Raw genomic sequence first — 14,410 nt, 5'->3', positions numbered from 1 at the left:
AGAAGCTGAGGGTCAGCCTTGCCTGCACAGTGAGTCTGAGGCTAGTTTGGGTTATATGAGACCTTGTCTCATCTTAAGTGTTTAACTTGACTTGTGTATGCTGTAATTGTTGAGGATTTGTGAGTGTGTGTGTGCCTGTGTGTTAATTTTCTTCTATTTTCCAGATCTGAAATCCAGGGTGTATCTCTGAAGCTTGCCTCTAAAATAATTGCCTACCATGTGCAGAGTTGTGAGAAGGTGAGGCTGGTTCTATACCTGTCCTGAGGGCTGGGATTTTACCCAGAGGGTGTCAGTAAAAGGTGACAATACCAGCAAGGAGAATTGTCGTGACTCCGTTGAACAGTTGATGGTGCTGAAGGGTTACTTTGGGAATCACCTGCAAAGACTCGGATCTCTCTTGTTTTAGCAAGTTCTGACTAGGGTCTTTCAGACTGACAGTCCCCAACACACATATGTCCATTGACTAGAGCCTTTCAGATTGACAGTCCCCAACACATATATGTCCATTGCTTCCTCCCCATTTCTGTAGCTAGACTATATTTTTAGAGGAATAAGCAAGTCAATTCTGAGAATATTTAGAATTATACTTTATAAGCTAATAAGTCTGATGATATATTACACAGGCTGAAGGTGAGGTAGGTGCCCTGCCTACTGTGTAGCTGAGCTGTATCTGAACCAGGTCCCATGTGTGCCCTATCTGTTCCACATGCCCTTTGAAGGTGAAGTGGAGCCAAAGTAATTAAAACAGCTCCATGGAAAAATGCTATGAGACAAATACATACGTACCTAGGTGTGTACGAGAGGCATAGTACCAAGGCTCAGCAACTACTGCAGAAGAGGTCAAAAGAATGTAAGAGCCACAACAGGGAGAAGGCAGAGAAATCCCACTCTCCAGACACAACTCATCAGTAGGACCCCACACTCACAGTAGCTATGTTTACTTATACCAGGCCTGCAAAACAAGTCCTCTCGGCAGTCCGGTCATGGATAGAGGAGGACTCTATCCCTTGAATCACAGAACTAATGGACTCTGAGAAAGCCAGCTCATTTTAAGTTGTGTAAGCGTTAGTGAACCCACCAGACTCCAGTGGAGAGTTTCAGTACTAAGACTACACAGATGGTATTGATCAAACCCAAGGGAACACAAAATAAAGCACAGGTATGGGAGAGTGAGTGACAGGGAAGAAGGGAGGGCACGACATGGAAGGAGATGAGCAAGTGGGGTGAGCAATAAGAATACACCATATACTTGTATAAAATTATAAAGAGCACATTCACCATCTCAGGGTAGTGAGTAGGCAGTGGCCAGTCTGCAGTGCACCTCTTCTCATTGTGCTCCTGGCTTCTGCATGGTCACAGGGAAGCCAGCACCAAGACACCTGCTGGGGCTGCAGAGATGCACAGGCTAGAGCACAGACTACTGAGAGAAAGACTGCTGGGCCACTGTAGCAAATGGCAGGCAGGACTCCAAACCCAAGGGGAAGGAGCAAGTCCTCGGCTGAGGAGCACCTGCGAGAGGAGTTTGTTTAACATCAGATTGCCCAAGGCTGAGCCAGGGTTAGCATTAGCAAGCAACACTCCTTGGCTCTGTCGTTCAAAGGCATGACCAAGGACCAAACCTAGGTCACAGGAGATACAAAAATTTTAAAAATAAATAAGTAAAAAAGAAGAAAATAGTGTTTGGAAGGGTAGGAGAAATATGGTAAGACATGATTTGTTTTAAAAAGATAAAGAGGTCTGGGGCAGCTCAGTAGCAAAGGTAGCCTAGCATGTGCAAGTTCCTTCCCCAGCACTGCAACGAAACAGAAGGGCCATAGAGAGCACAGCTACACAGGGAGAGGCTGTCTTGGGAAACAAACAGCAACAGCAAGCCACAATAAACCCCCAAAGTCCATAAAACTGGAAACATTTTCTAGGAAGAGAAAAATCCACAGAACGGTAGATGGCCATGAGAAACACTGAAGAGGCTGGCATCAGCAGCTGAGAGCCTCCGTTCAGATCCATAGAGCCGTTGCCCCAGAGCAATCAAAGAAATGAGTAGGCTCATGCAGTACAGTGAAAGTCAGCTCCCTGTGAGTGTCTTGGAATACTGCTCTCTGGTTCTCTTATGGTGAACTTCATGAATGAAAGACATTTCTTCCTCCCACTTTTGAGACTTCCCTGAGAGGGCCTTTTCACTGCCTAATGAGACCGCAGACATGGCAGAGTATGGCACATGGTGAGAAGGCATGAAGAAAGAGAGCAGACAGACAGACAGATGGGAGAATTCACTTGTACAACAGGGCCACTCCTGTCATGATTAGCCCAGCCTGGAGACAACAGCATTTATCCATGAATGCCTCAAGGTCCCTCCCTCCCCCGCTTTCATGACCGTATATAGTATATCTATATCTATATCTATCTATCTATCTGTCTGTCTGTCTGTCTATCTATCTATCTATCTATCTATCTATCTATCTATATATATATATATACCGCCGCAGTTTGATTTCAACATGACCTCCAAAGTGTACCATGAAATAATTCACAGGAATGAGAATCTTCTCTCTAGGAAAAGTGAGAATTGATTATAAGTGCTAAAAATAAACCAAATGCCAAAACTCAGAGTATAATATTATTTGACCTTAAAAAGGAATAAATAAAGCGTAGAAGCCTTAATCTGCTGCTGTGGTGGTGTGCACCTGTAATCCCAGCACTTGGGAGGTAGAAGGCGGGAGAATCGAGAGTTTGTTGTCAGCCTGTGCTGTATGAACCCCTTCTAGAAGAAAGGAAATCATCAATGTGTAAAAAGAAGTTACTCACAGAAAGAGAGGCCGAGCCACTGAGACAGGGGACCGAGGACGGGGAGTGTCAGTAAGAGTGTTCTGATGTTGACCACCGCAGACAAGTCGCTGTGTTTACTCTGATCCTGACATCACAAAACACAAGTCAGCATCATGGTATGCCACAGACATGTTCATCTTAGGTGTTAGTCAGAGTTTCAAAAGAAAACTGTGAATTATGTGCCAATAAAGCTCTTGTTACTGGCTCTCTCTCTCTCTCTCTCTCTCTCTCTCTCTCTCTCTCTCTCTCACTCCCTCCTCCCTCTCTCCTTCCCTCTCTGTCCCTTTCCCCTCTCCCCCTTTCTCTCTTGACTAGTGCTCTTTCTCTCTTTTTCTTCCCACCCACCCCATTCTCTCTCCTCATGTTGACTTCCCTGGCCTCAGCCCTTGGGGCCAGTGAGCTTGCCCACCCAAGAGCAGCTTCCCAATAAACCTGCATTTAATATACTAAACAAACAAACAAACAAGTTCTGGTTGCTGAAAGCAGTGGGGCTTTGCTCCAAGTGGGCACTGGGATGTTGCTGCTTCCTGGGGCTGCAGGTACACAGCTTGATGGAGCCCTTCCCTCCTCCTGTGTTCTCAGAACAGAGATTCACTCGCCCCTGAGCTGAGGCAGTGGGTCCAGCTGGTTGTCTGGTCGTGTGGAGACAATCTCCCTACTGCATCTAGACTGGCTGTTGCTGAAGTCCTCACAAGCACCGCACCCCTGTTCCTCACTAATCCCCAGCCTGTTCTCGGTAAGTGTGCTAAACGAGGCCCCTACACCCAACTCAGCAAACACAGGAAGAGACAAACATTCCAGGCTAAAAGAAGGGGTGCTTAGCTAGGTTCTGGTGGTGCATGTCTTTAATCCCAACGCTTAGGAGGCAAAGGCAGAAATAACTCTATGAGTTTGAAGCCAGCCTAGTCTAAGCAAATTCCAGGATAGCCAGGGATACAAAGAAAAACCTTACCTTGAGGGGGCAGGGAATGATGTCATATGTGATACTTTTACATGTTTCCATGGTATTTTCTTCACATAGTTTATATGGGAATGGGCATGGAACTGAGGATGACCCTTTTTCATATGCCTTCCTCACTTCTGATTCCTGTCCCCAAACATATTAACACTTTGCTTTCCAGAATTGGTAAGTTCTCACAGTCTGTCAAATCAACACTAAACTAGTTTCTGCAAAGTGCAACGCACACTTTGGTTTTTTGAGTCAAGGTCTGACCATGTAGCTCAAGCTGGCCTTAAATTCACTGCATAGTCAAGGCTGGGATTACTAGTGTGTGCCACCAGCCTTCAACTGTTTTTTCTTCCTGACACAGGGTCTCATTATATAGCCCTGGCCAGCCTGGAACTCTATATATAGACCTCTGGCCTTGATCTCACAGGCATCTACCTGATTTCTGAGTGCTGAGATTAAAGACATGAGAAACATTCTTATTGCATAAATCATGACACTGGAGAGGGTTGCCCCAGAGCCTTGTAGGCCAGTCAGCACCTCCTGAAGTGCCTAAGGCTGATTGACTACAGAAGGCTTTCCTCCTCCCATAAAAACAGATGTGTCCAAGCTTCCCCAGCAGGGTCCTCTCTGTTCCAGTGTCGTTCTGATCCTCAGGTCTTCCTGTCTTACAATAACACCCCCCCTCCCAAAAAGAATGTCTGTCGCTTCCTCATGAATGTGTTCGTCCCACATGAGTCTGAAGCAGTGTTCCTGCATGCTTATTGGTGGTACTGCAGATGACATGAATTCATTCCCTTTGGTTTTCTTCACAGAGTTGCAGGACACACTTTCTCTCTGGAGATGTGTTCTTACCCTTCTGCAGAGTGAGGAACAAACTGTCAGAGAGGCAGCCACAGAAATCGTGACAACAGCCATATCACAAGGAAACACTTGCCAGTCAACAGGTACTTGTTCTTCACCTAGTATCATACCTTACTGCTCTATAACCAGGACTGGCAAACTTACCATAAGATGGCATATAATGAATATTTGAAGTTTTGCCTAACCATTTAGCCTCTTCCTCAACCTTACCGTTGTGATAGAAAACAGCACTTAAAAGCCACAAGGCACCGTGATATGGGACACAGTATTCTTCAGCACTAAAAACAGGAGGGAAGGATAGGGCCGTCACATTCAGTGGGGACAAGATGAAGTGCCCAGGCTCTAGCTCGATCTTTCCACAGCACAGTTCAACTATTGGGAGCCCTGCTGTCCCTTCACACAGCTGGCCGTTGGTCCATCTGACACCAAGTGTTAACTCTACTCCTCACACCACAGCACCTTTTCATGCCCTACACAGAGCTGGCTTCTCTGGAGATCTGTAGTAGGAATGGTTAAGGATTCTGGAAGGCCCAAAGGAAAGTTTAACTCAGGGTGCTGGTAAAGGTGATTTAGTGGCTAAGAACACTGACTCTTCCAGAGGACGTGGCTTTGACGTGGCCTCAGAACCATCTGTGACTTAACTTCAGCTCCATGTGCTCCAATACCTGCTTCTGGCCACCACAAAGTACACAGATATATATATAGGCCAAACCATACACTTACGATGGATGGATGGAGGGATGGAGGGATGGATGGATGGAGAGGGGGGAGGGATGGATGGATGGATGGATGGAGGGATGGAGGGATGGAGAGGGGGGAGGGAGAGGGAGGAAGAGAAAGAGGAAGAGAGGGAGAACAAGAACAGGAACACAGAACACAGAATTCAGCGCTCAGACAGCCCTTCTGGAGACTGGCATGGTACTCATTATCCCTTCTGGAGACTGGCATGGTACTCATTATCTTTTGCCTGCTGGGTTCTGTTATCTACGGCGCTCCATCTGGGCCACCTGGAGGATGAAATTCAGTTAGCACAGCAGTGCCTGGAGCGCCTTCAGCCTTCACAAATAGAAACTTAAGAGAAGTCCTATAGCAGACCCTCCTACCTCTAACCTCCACTCTGTGTCAGACCCAGCCTTCAAATGGGTACAGAAGAAACGGCTTGCCTGGGACTTTAGAGGAGTGAGCTAGCTCTGCCTCCTGAATGCTGGGATTAAAAGTGTGCTCTACCACACCTCCATTCCTCCATTCTTGGTGATGACACATGATTTAATCCCAGCTTTCAGGAGGCAGAGGCAGGTGGATCTCTGAGTTCTAGGCCAGCTTGGTCTACAGAGCAAGTTCCAGGACAGCCAGGGCTACACAGAGAAAAACTGTCTTGAGAAGCAAAAAAATAAATAAATGAAAAATAAAAACATAAATGAAGTTTGCAGCTAGGAGAGTATGTCTGGCTGGGTCTTGGAATACACAAGAAAGGTCTCACAGAAGATACCTTGAACCATCTTGGCAGCTCCTCACCCTAACAGCCTACTTTTACCTGTGTATGATCTAAGCTGAACTTTTGAACAAGGGATTCCATATGTGACAATGTTTAAGCTTAAAATACAAAGTTTGTCTGGTACTCCAGTTAGGAGACAGCATTCTGGGTGAGAACTAGGGTTCCTGGAAGCTGGAGACAGACAATAGCTGGCATCCTGAGCCCTTCTCCCCTGCACTGGTTCACTCTCTACCCTCTCAGCTTTAGTCAGGCTTTGCCCCCTGATCACATGGGCTTTCTCTATACCGACATGTCAGATTTTAAAGAAAAAAAAATAATTCTGATGACCAGCAGTCTGCTTGCGTTAATAGAGGATAAGAAAGAGAAGCTATTTAACAAGGGATTGTGTGTTTAGGTTCAAGAAGGCTCAATAAAAATGTACCCATGAGAAAAGTAGAAACGATTTAGGAACAAGCCAGGCATGGAGTCACATGCCTTCAATACTAGCACTGAAGAGTCAGAGGCAGGTCAGCCTGACATACAGAGACATATGTGACATAGTGAGGCCCTACTTAAGGGGGGAAAAAAGAAGTAAGGAACAGAGGGGGACAGAGAAGTATAAACAGAGACAAATGTGCCTGCCTTCATCGTTTTGGAGCTCTGGTTCTGGTCTAACTCTCTTTTTTAGGCTCCTGAACCACCAAGGATCACATAAGACTTTATCTTCCACCACGAGAGTATATTTGGTGGTAGTGCTCTGCCTCCAGACCCCTGAGATCTGGTCACTGCGTCATCCCAAATAACTCTGGCTTTCCTTTTCTTCTGGCATTTCCTTTTCTGCATGCTCTGGGTTTCTTTGTACAGGCAGCCATGGGTTTAGAGGTCATCTTCTCCTTTTATGTCATTGGCTTTTTTTTTAATGAGGGGTTTTGTTGTTTTTTGGGGATCTCCTATAGCTTATAAAAGCTAACCTTGAACTCTTGATCCACACTTCCATTTCCACTGAGTGCTAAGCTTACGGATGTGCTCCAGCTTCCGATTTTGTCTTCTATCAGGTGTACAGTGAATGTTCAGTTTTCACCAGTGGCTTGGCCTCTACCCACTCAATCCCTAGTTGCCTATAAAAACTGACAATGCCATTCTGAAACCAGCAGCTGGACTATCCCTCCTAGAAGCAGCTAAAGACCCCATTCAGCAATGACATAGAAAGCTGTAGCTACCTGTCTGCCTCACTCACTCACTGTCTGCAGCTTGCCAGCCTTGGCCTGGGTCCTGCCCTCCTACCTTTCAGCCCTATGTCTCAGACTGTGAGGCTGGGAGCTAGCTTGGGGTGATAGAGGCCATGGACATAGGCTAACCAGGAGATTCTAAAGGAGCTTCCTGGGCTTGTGACAGACAGTAAAAACCTGGAATCATAGTGAGCCTTAGCAGAGAAGCCAAAGAATGAATGGAAGCATACACAATGGACATGTACATGGGATATAGAGAATATGAGAGAGGAATGTTTGAGATTGGAGCAGGGCAGTTAGAATTGTAAAGCAAATTCAGACAGCCCTGTAGCCCTGGGCAACAAAGGAGGGGGAAACCCACACTTGCTCAGGTCCCCCCCAAATGCTCTTCTTCCATTACCACCCAATACACATAACATGTATGCACCACTGCCACCTACATAGAGCCAGTGAGCCAGCAGAAAGGATGAATGCTCCTCATATGTTCCAACCCAGGCCTCAGAAAGGCCTGAGAGGAGAGGAGAGAGTACTAGGTCACTGTGACATTTCACAGTGACCTCATGGTGAGACCTCATTCAGTAGAGCCTCAGGCCTGTGAGGATTTATGCTGGGCCACCGTTGGCTCCACCTCCAGAACTTTTGAAGGCTACCCACCAGCCTCAAACCTGGAAGGTTACCTGTACCTTGTCCTTCCAGCTGGTTCACAGGCATTTTGCAGGGTCAGGCCTAGAAGAGGTCTCTAAGCATCACTCCCTCCGCCTTCCTGTAGGTTCTTCCTAATCTGCTCAGGAGCATTATTGTCTCAAGCCTCTGCCTGGCCCAGACTCAGTCCTCTGTGAGGACCATCTGTCTTTTTCCGAAGACCAGGGAAAGACCAGAGGCTAGAGAGATGGTTCAGAAGTTAAGAACAGATATGCTCTTGCCGAGAATCCAAATTAACTTCCCGGCATCCATGCCCAGCAGTTCACTAGCACCCAGAATCCAGTTAGAGAGATCCAGTACCGCTGGCCTCCGTGAGCACCTGCATGGATGTGTACCTATCACACACAGATACATATGTAAGTGTTAGAGAGAGATCCAGCACCGCTGGCCTCCATGAGCGCCTGCATGAATGAGTTAGAGAGAGATCCAGCACTGCTGGCCTCCGTGAGCGCCTGCATGAATGTGTACCTATCACACACAGATACATATGTAAGTTAAAAAATAAAATAAATTGGAGGGGCAGGGCCATAAAATCTGAGACGCACTGATGCAAGTATGAAGCAAGGTAGGTGAGCCATGTCCACCCACTTACCAAGCCCACAAAACTCGTGCTTGTGTTGGAGTTTGACCATCTCTCTTGGGCTGCTTCTCCTCTCCTGTCTGCCTCCAGGCAGTTTGTCCATGGGCTCTTGAGAGGGTTCACTGTAAGAGCCATCCATGCCACTGCTTTGCCACTCCCCACCCTCGTTTCCCATAGTCTAAGCTCAGACTCCCTCAACAGCACCAAAAGCATGCTGGCCTGACCCCTGCACCTGCCTCTCTCTCTTCCTGCTCTCTCCACCATAGTCTCCCTTAGCTGTGTCCTATCAACCTGAAGACCTTGGCATCTGCACAGCCTGTGGATGCTTACTCTTCCTGCAGTGGACTTTCCTACCTACCAACCCATCTCAGCCTCAGCACCAACTCCATAGAGGACTGCCTGGCCTCCCCGACTGTGCTGAGCACCCATCATTGGCTGACCCTCCCCTGCCGCCTTCATTCTCTGCAGTTTTTAGGTTTTGTTACTTTGACTCCTTCCAGCAGAACAACAGTTTCCAAAGAGTAGGGTTTTTTACTTTCATGTTTATTTGTGTGTTTATGTACATACACAAGTGTGCTACAGCGGACATGGATACATGGCATGGTGGAGGTTAGAGAACCTTGCAGGAGTCGGCCTTTTTCCTTCTACCTGGGGTCAAACTCAAGTAATCAAGCATGTCAGCAGGGTTTTTTTTTTTTTAACCACTAAGCAATCTTATTGGTCCTGGATTTTATTTATTTATTTATTATTTATTTATTTATTTATTTATTGAAAGAAGTTCTCACTCTGTAGCCCAGCCTAGCCTGGAATTACTTCACAGCCCAGGCTGATCTCAAACTCTTGGTAATCCTGCTTCAGTTTCCCAATTGCTGTATAGAGTAGGATTTTTGTCTTTGTTCACTGCTTTAATTTTTAGAACCTGGCATCCACTAAAAATCATCGTGTGATCAGCTGAATGAATGAATGAATGAATGGGAAAATGTATTGGTCAGAATAGTTCAAACAATAAGGATTTGGGATTTTCAACACTGACTGCATGTGGGAGAGATGGAAGTAAAGCCCTTTGGATTTTAAATTGTTAAGAAATTGCTCTATGGAGCTCTGTGAGTTTGAGACCAACCTGAACTACATAGGAACTCTAGAACAGCCAGGGCTAACAAGGAAGGGAGGGAGGGAGGGAGGGAGAGAGGGAGGGAAGGAAGGAAAAAAGGAAGGAAAAAAGGAAGGAAAAATGTTGGGGCTGGAGAGATGACTCAGTGGTCAAGAGCCCTGGTTACTCTTCCAGAGGTTCTGAGTTCAGTTCCCAGCAACCACATGGTGAACCATCTGTAGTGGGATCTGATGACCTCTTCTGGTATGTCTGAAGACAGCTACAGTTTACTCATGTAGAATAAATATATCTTAAAGAAAAAAAAAAGGAAAGAGAAAGGGTTACCTTAGAGTGGGGGATCTGAGTTTCAGCAGATGGTGTAAGCTGCATTAGGCCCATGCTTCCTAGAAACACTAATTTAATAAGAAGGTGATTGAGCATCTGCTCAGCCCCTACCTCTGACAGGTCTAGATTTATTTGCTCTCTCCCTTGTCATTGCCTCCTTTCTCAAGCAGGATGGATTTTTTTTTTTTCCTTTATGATTTATTGGTAGTGGTGGCATACACCTTTAATCCCAGCACTCATAAGGCAGAGGCAGACATACCTTCGCATTTGAGGCCAGCCTGGTCTACTGAGGGAGTTCCAGGACAGGCAAGGCCTCACAGAGAAACCCTTAAAAAAAATGTATTTATGGGGATGGAGAGAACACTCATTGGTTGCTCTTCTAGAAAACCAGGATTCAGCTTCCAGCACCCCCACAGTGGCTCAACACTATCTACAACTCCAGTTCCAAAGGATCTGGACACCATCTTCTGGCCTCTGAGAGTACTGCACACACATGGTGCACAGACACATATGCAGGCAAAACACCCATATAGATAAGAATAAAATAAAAAATTCAAAGTTGATTTATTTATTTATTTATTTATTTATAAATAAATAATATCCTCTGCAAAAACAGGCAGTGCTTTTAACTACTAAGCCCTCTCTCCAGCCCCCACAAGGTGGAGTTTCATTTATGCCTGCACACCCTGGGAAGGCCAAGCTTAGGGACTAAGGGCACACACATCCTCCTGGGGACTGCAGTGGCAGCTGTTCTGAGTGAGGGATATGTCCTTCGAATCCCCTGTTTCTGAGCAGATGCAACATACTGTCTCTGCCCTCTGAATGTTGCAGAGTACCCTTCAGTGCTGGGAGAGCATTTATGCTTTCCTATATTCGAGTTCTAAGCAGTAACTAATGTATCCAAAGTCCTGTAGACCATGAGGACTAGAGACTTAGAGCTGGGACCCTGTGGAGGCTAAAGCTTTGCCTTTTCAGACCCTGTTCTGAGACAGTGAAAGGAATCCAAGCCAGACTAAAGGTCTAGAAGTGTATGACAGCACAGGGGACAGTCGAGGTTTTCTGAACTGTCATGTTTTTTTTATTTTTTTTTGTTTTTTTTTTTTTGGGTTTTTTTTTTTTTTTTTTTTTTTTTTTTTTTTTTTTTGAGATGTTTCTCCTATAGTTCAGGCTGGTTTCAGGCCCAGGATAATATTGAACTCCTGATCCTCTCCCTTCCACTTTCAGAATGCTAGGATTATAGGTATTTGCTGCTGTATCCAGATACACTAGCACATTTGATAGAAAACACTAAAGTTATATGCTAAGAAAGTAGACTGGGGGCCTAGAGCCAAGGCAAATGAGAGTTATGACAGGGCAGTGAATATCCTTTCCAGGAAGAGCAGATGGTCCTGCACCAAAGGCTACTGTGTTCCTGCCCTCTGAGTCCCTTCCTAGAGGGTGGGGTATCACCTAGGGCTGGAGGAGTCACACCTTGTGATCTACAGATAGGGATGTAAGAGCAAAGGCAGGTAATGACCCTGAATCCCACTGCTGGTGGGAAGTAAGGTCTGAAACACAAGCTTCATTGAGCTCAAGAAAGCACTGCACTCATCTTCCAGACACCTTCATTCTCATGGAGGAAGTGACAGAGATGTAAATATGACCTCGAAGACCAGTGTAGACTCCTCTCCTGGGACAAATGAGCTGAGCCACACAAAGAATGCTGCCTGGAAGAGAATTTGGCAGAACTCCAACAGCACTGGGTGGAAGAACAGAGTGTTCTATGAAGCCAGTATCTCCCTCCATATAACCACCCCAAGACCAGCTCTGGGCCTGCTCCATTGCTGTCAGGGTGTTCCTTTCTATTGTCAGAAAGATCAGAATTGTGATCTGCCAGGGAAGGAATGGTCTCTGTTTCCTCATTCATTTCTTCAAGTCACAGACATCTGGTCAAGGTAGACCAGAATCTCTACCCCTTCCCCAAATCCCCTGTAGGGGATTGTGACAGTGAATGACCACATACCACTTTGCCTTTCCTAGCTGTCACTGCTCCCAGGGACCCTCGTCCCCTGACATGCACCTGCACTCAGCCAGTACATCACCAGCAGCTGGCTCCCATGCTGTACAGAAATTGATGCAAACCAATGTTCACATCTAAATCTAGGAGTAGGTTGCAGGCCCCACGAGTACTCTAGTTGAGCCTTGTTGCTGGGGCACTGGGACTATTCCCATGGCCTCCCAGTGACCGTGCCTGGAAGAGACAACAATAATTCCCTTTCAAGGAAATGAGAGCCATTTTTGAATCGTTTTGCCTCCACTAATACTGTTTCTGATAGCCAAGCTCACTGGGCCCCAGGTGACTTCTGTAGGTGGTGATAAGCCCTTGGTCTATGGCCGGGAAAGCACCTTTTGCATGTGCATGTGTTTGAAGGTATGGGACTGTGCACAGTTCTTTCACTAGCAGCATAGGGCTTACTTGATTAGTCCAGACTGGCCACTGAGCCCCAAGGATCTGTCTCTCCCTAAGTCCCAGCACCAAGATTACAGGTATGTGCTGCTATGCTTATGCTTCCTCAGGTGAGTTCTGAGGTTCAAACTGAGGTCCTCATGTTCATATACCAAGCACTTTACTGGCTGAGCCATTTCCCAAGCCTTCTCTCTTTGAACCTAAGCTGGGTGAGGAAATTAGAGTGAAGGATCTAGGCTTTGGTCTCATTCACTCCTGGTTCAGTTAGATGACTGAGGAGCTTACTTGTGAGCAACTCGCCCCCGGTTCCTACTCATCATTCCATGGAGCACTGCTGGTTGTGTGTGTGTGTGTGTGTGTGTGTCTGTCTGTCTGTCTGTCTGTCTGCCTGCCTGCCTGCCTGCCTGCCTGCCTGCCTGTCTGCCTGCCCGTCCCTGGCCCCAAGTTCATCCAGCCCCAGACATCTTTTTGCCAACACTAACTACACACAGTTGTCAGATCCATGCTCTTGCAACACTATATAGCCTGAAAGGTTCTGCAAGGCAAGAGCTAAGCCCAAGAGTAGGCCTGCATAGGCCACTAACGAAGCCCTTGTTCTTCAGCATTCTACCATTATCCAAGTAAGAGCACAAGCGCTGTCTGAGACCTTGGAAACCCTCATCCTTCCCACAAAATCCTTTGCATCCTGTTCTGAGAGCTCCTGTTTGGAATAGGCTAGCCTAGGCTTTCTTGTTCCACACGACAGGAGCTCTTCAAAGCAAAACAGAAGCAACGTGGCTGTTGCTGCAATTGCTGCAAAGAGGAACTTTACCTGTGCCCATACTGGGAGAAAGTGTGTGTGTGCATTCAGGCAGAGTGCTGTGCTGTAAAGCTAATGCCTCTCAGGGTCTCTGAAAGGAGCACAGGACAGCAGTTGGGCGTGTCTCTATATGTGGTCACAGAGAAGATCCTACCCTAGGAGCTATGCTTTGACCAGCTCTCTGAGGCAACAATGTCCAGCGTGTCTAAGGGCAGCAGATCTTCAGGGAGTGCACTTACGGAGCTGTCACTTGAATGGTGTGGTGGCACACGACTTTAACCCCAGGACTTGGGAGGTAGAGGTAGGCAGATCTTTGAAGTCCAGGCCAGCTACATGATGTGAACCATGCCTTTAAAGAAACAAAATGCAGCTGGTCTTCAGGACCAAAGGCAGAGAACAGGAGGTGAGAATCAAAACCGACCTTGACAGGACCCTCCCTTCTCCTTTGATCTTGCCTCCCTCCAAACCTCAACAGGAGTACCCACAGTACCAGAGTAAAGCAGTGGGGTGTGTGTTGAGAGGGACTCCAGCTTCAAGCATGAAACAAACCTGGTGTCTGTAGCATGGAGACCATGTTCATAGTCGCTTAAACAAATCAGTAGCTTTTCTCCTTAACTCAGAAGACCCAGCAGGCTTGTATGGTGGCCCTGTCATCAAGGGACACACACCTTATTTTCTACTGCTCTGCATTTCCAGTTGTGCTGTCCCTCTTGTCATTCAAGATGGTAGGTCCAGCACCATTTCCATGTGTACTGTCTAGTGATGAGGAAGAAGGGAAGAGTTACATCTACCCCTACATCCACCTTAGCAACCTGGAGCTGCTTATGTTCTGCAGCTCTCAGAAGAGGCCCAAGACTGTCGATGAGCCAAGTGGTAACATGCTCAGCTAAAAAGTCCTGTCTCTCCATACGGGGGAGTGTGTGGAGAAGAGGGCTACATGCGTCTCACCTCCACCCTCCTGTTCTGACATGTGTCTCTCCATACGGGGGAGTGTGTGGAGAAGAGGGCTGCATGCGTCTCACCTCCACCCTCCTGTTCTGACATGCTCTAGTGCTGTGGAGGGCTAGCTGTAGCTACACTAGCAGCTGGTGGCTCCCACATGGATGGTAGAG

At 46.8% G+C, this 14,410-nt stretch overlaps 1 protein-coding gene across 4 annotated transcripts in view; it reads left to right on the top strand.

Moving 5' to 3' along the window:
• The window catches only part of Thada (THADA armadillo repeat containing), a 294,393-nt gene that overhangs the window by 256,037 nt on the left and 23,946 nt on the right, over positions 1–14,410 (top strand). For all 4 annotated transcript variants that reach the window (XM_076942388.1, XM_076942389.1, XM_034514071.2 and 1 more), the window contains 3 exons: positions 165–237; positions 3,406–3,559; positions 4,585–4,716. In XM_076942388.1, coding sequence (XP_076798503.1) covers positions 165–237; positions 3,406–3,559; positions 4,585–4,716 — 359 coding nt within the window. The remainder of the gene's footprint in view (positions 1–164; positions 238–3,405; positions 3,560–4,584; positions 4,717–14,410) is intronic.

Source organism: Arvicanthis niloticus, chromosome 11 (assembly GCF_011762505.2).
Source record: "Arvicanthis niloticus isolate mArvNil1 chromosome 11, mArvNil1.pat.X, whole genome shotgun sequence".
Classification (NCBI taxonomy): Eukaryota; Metazoa; Chordata; class Mammalia; order Rodentia; family Muridae; genus Arvicanthis; species Arvicanthis niloticus.
Note: the sequence above shows the minus strand (reverse complement) of the source record. Positions and strands in the feature narration are given on the sequence as shown.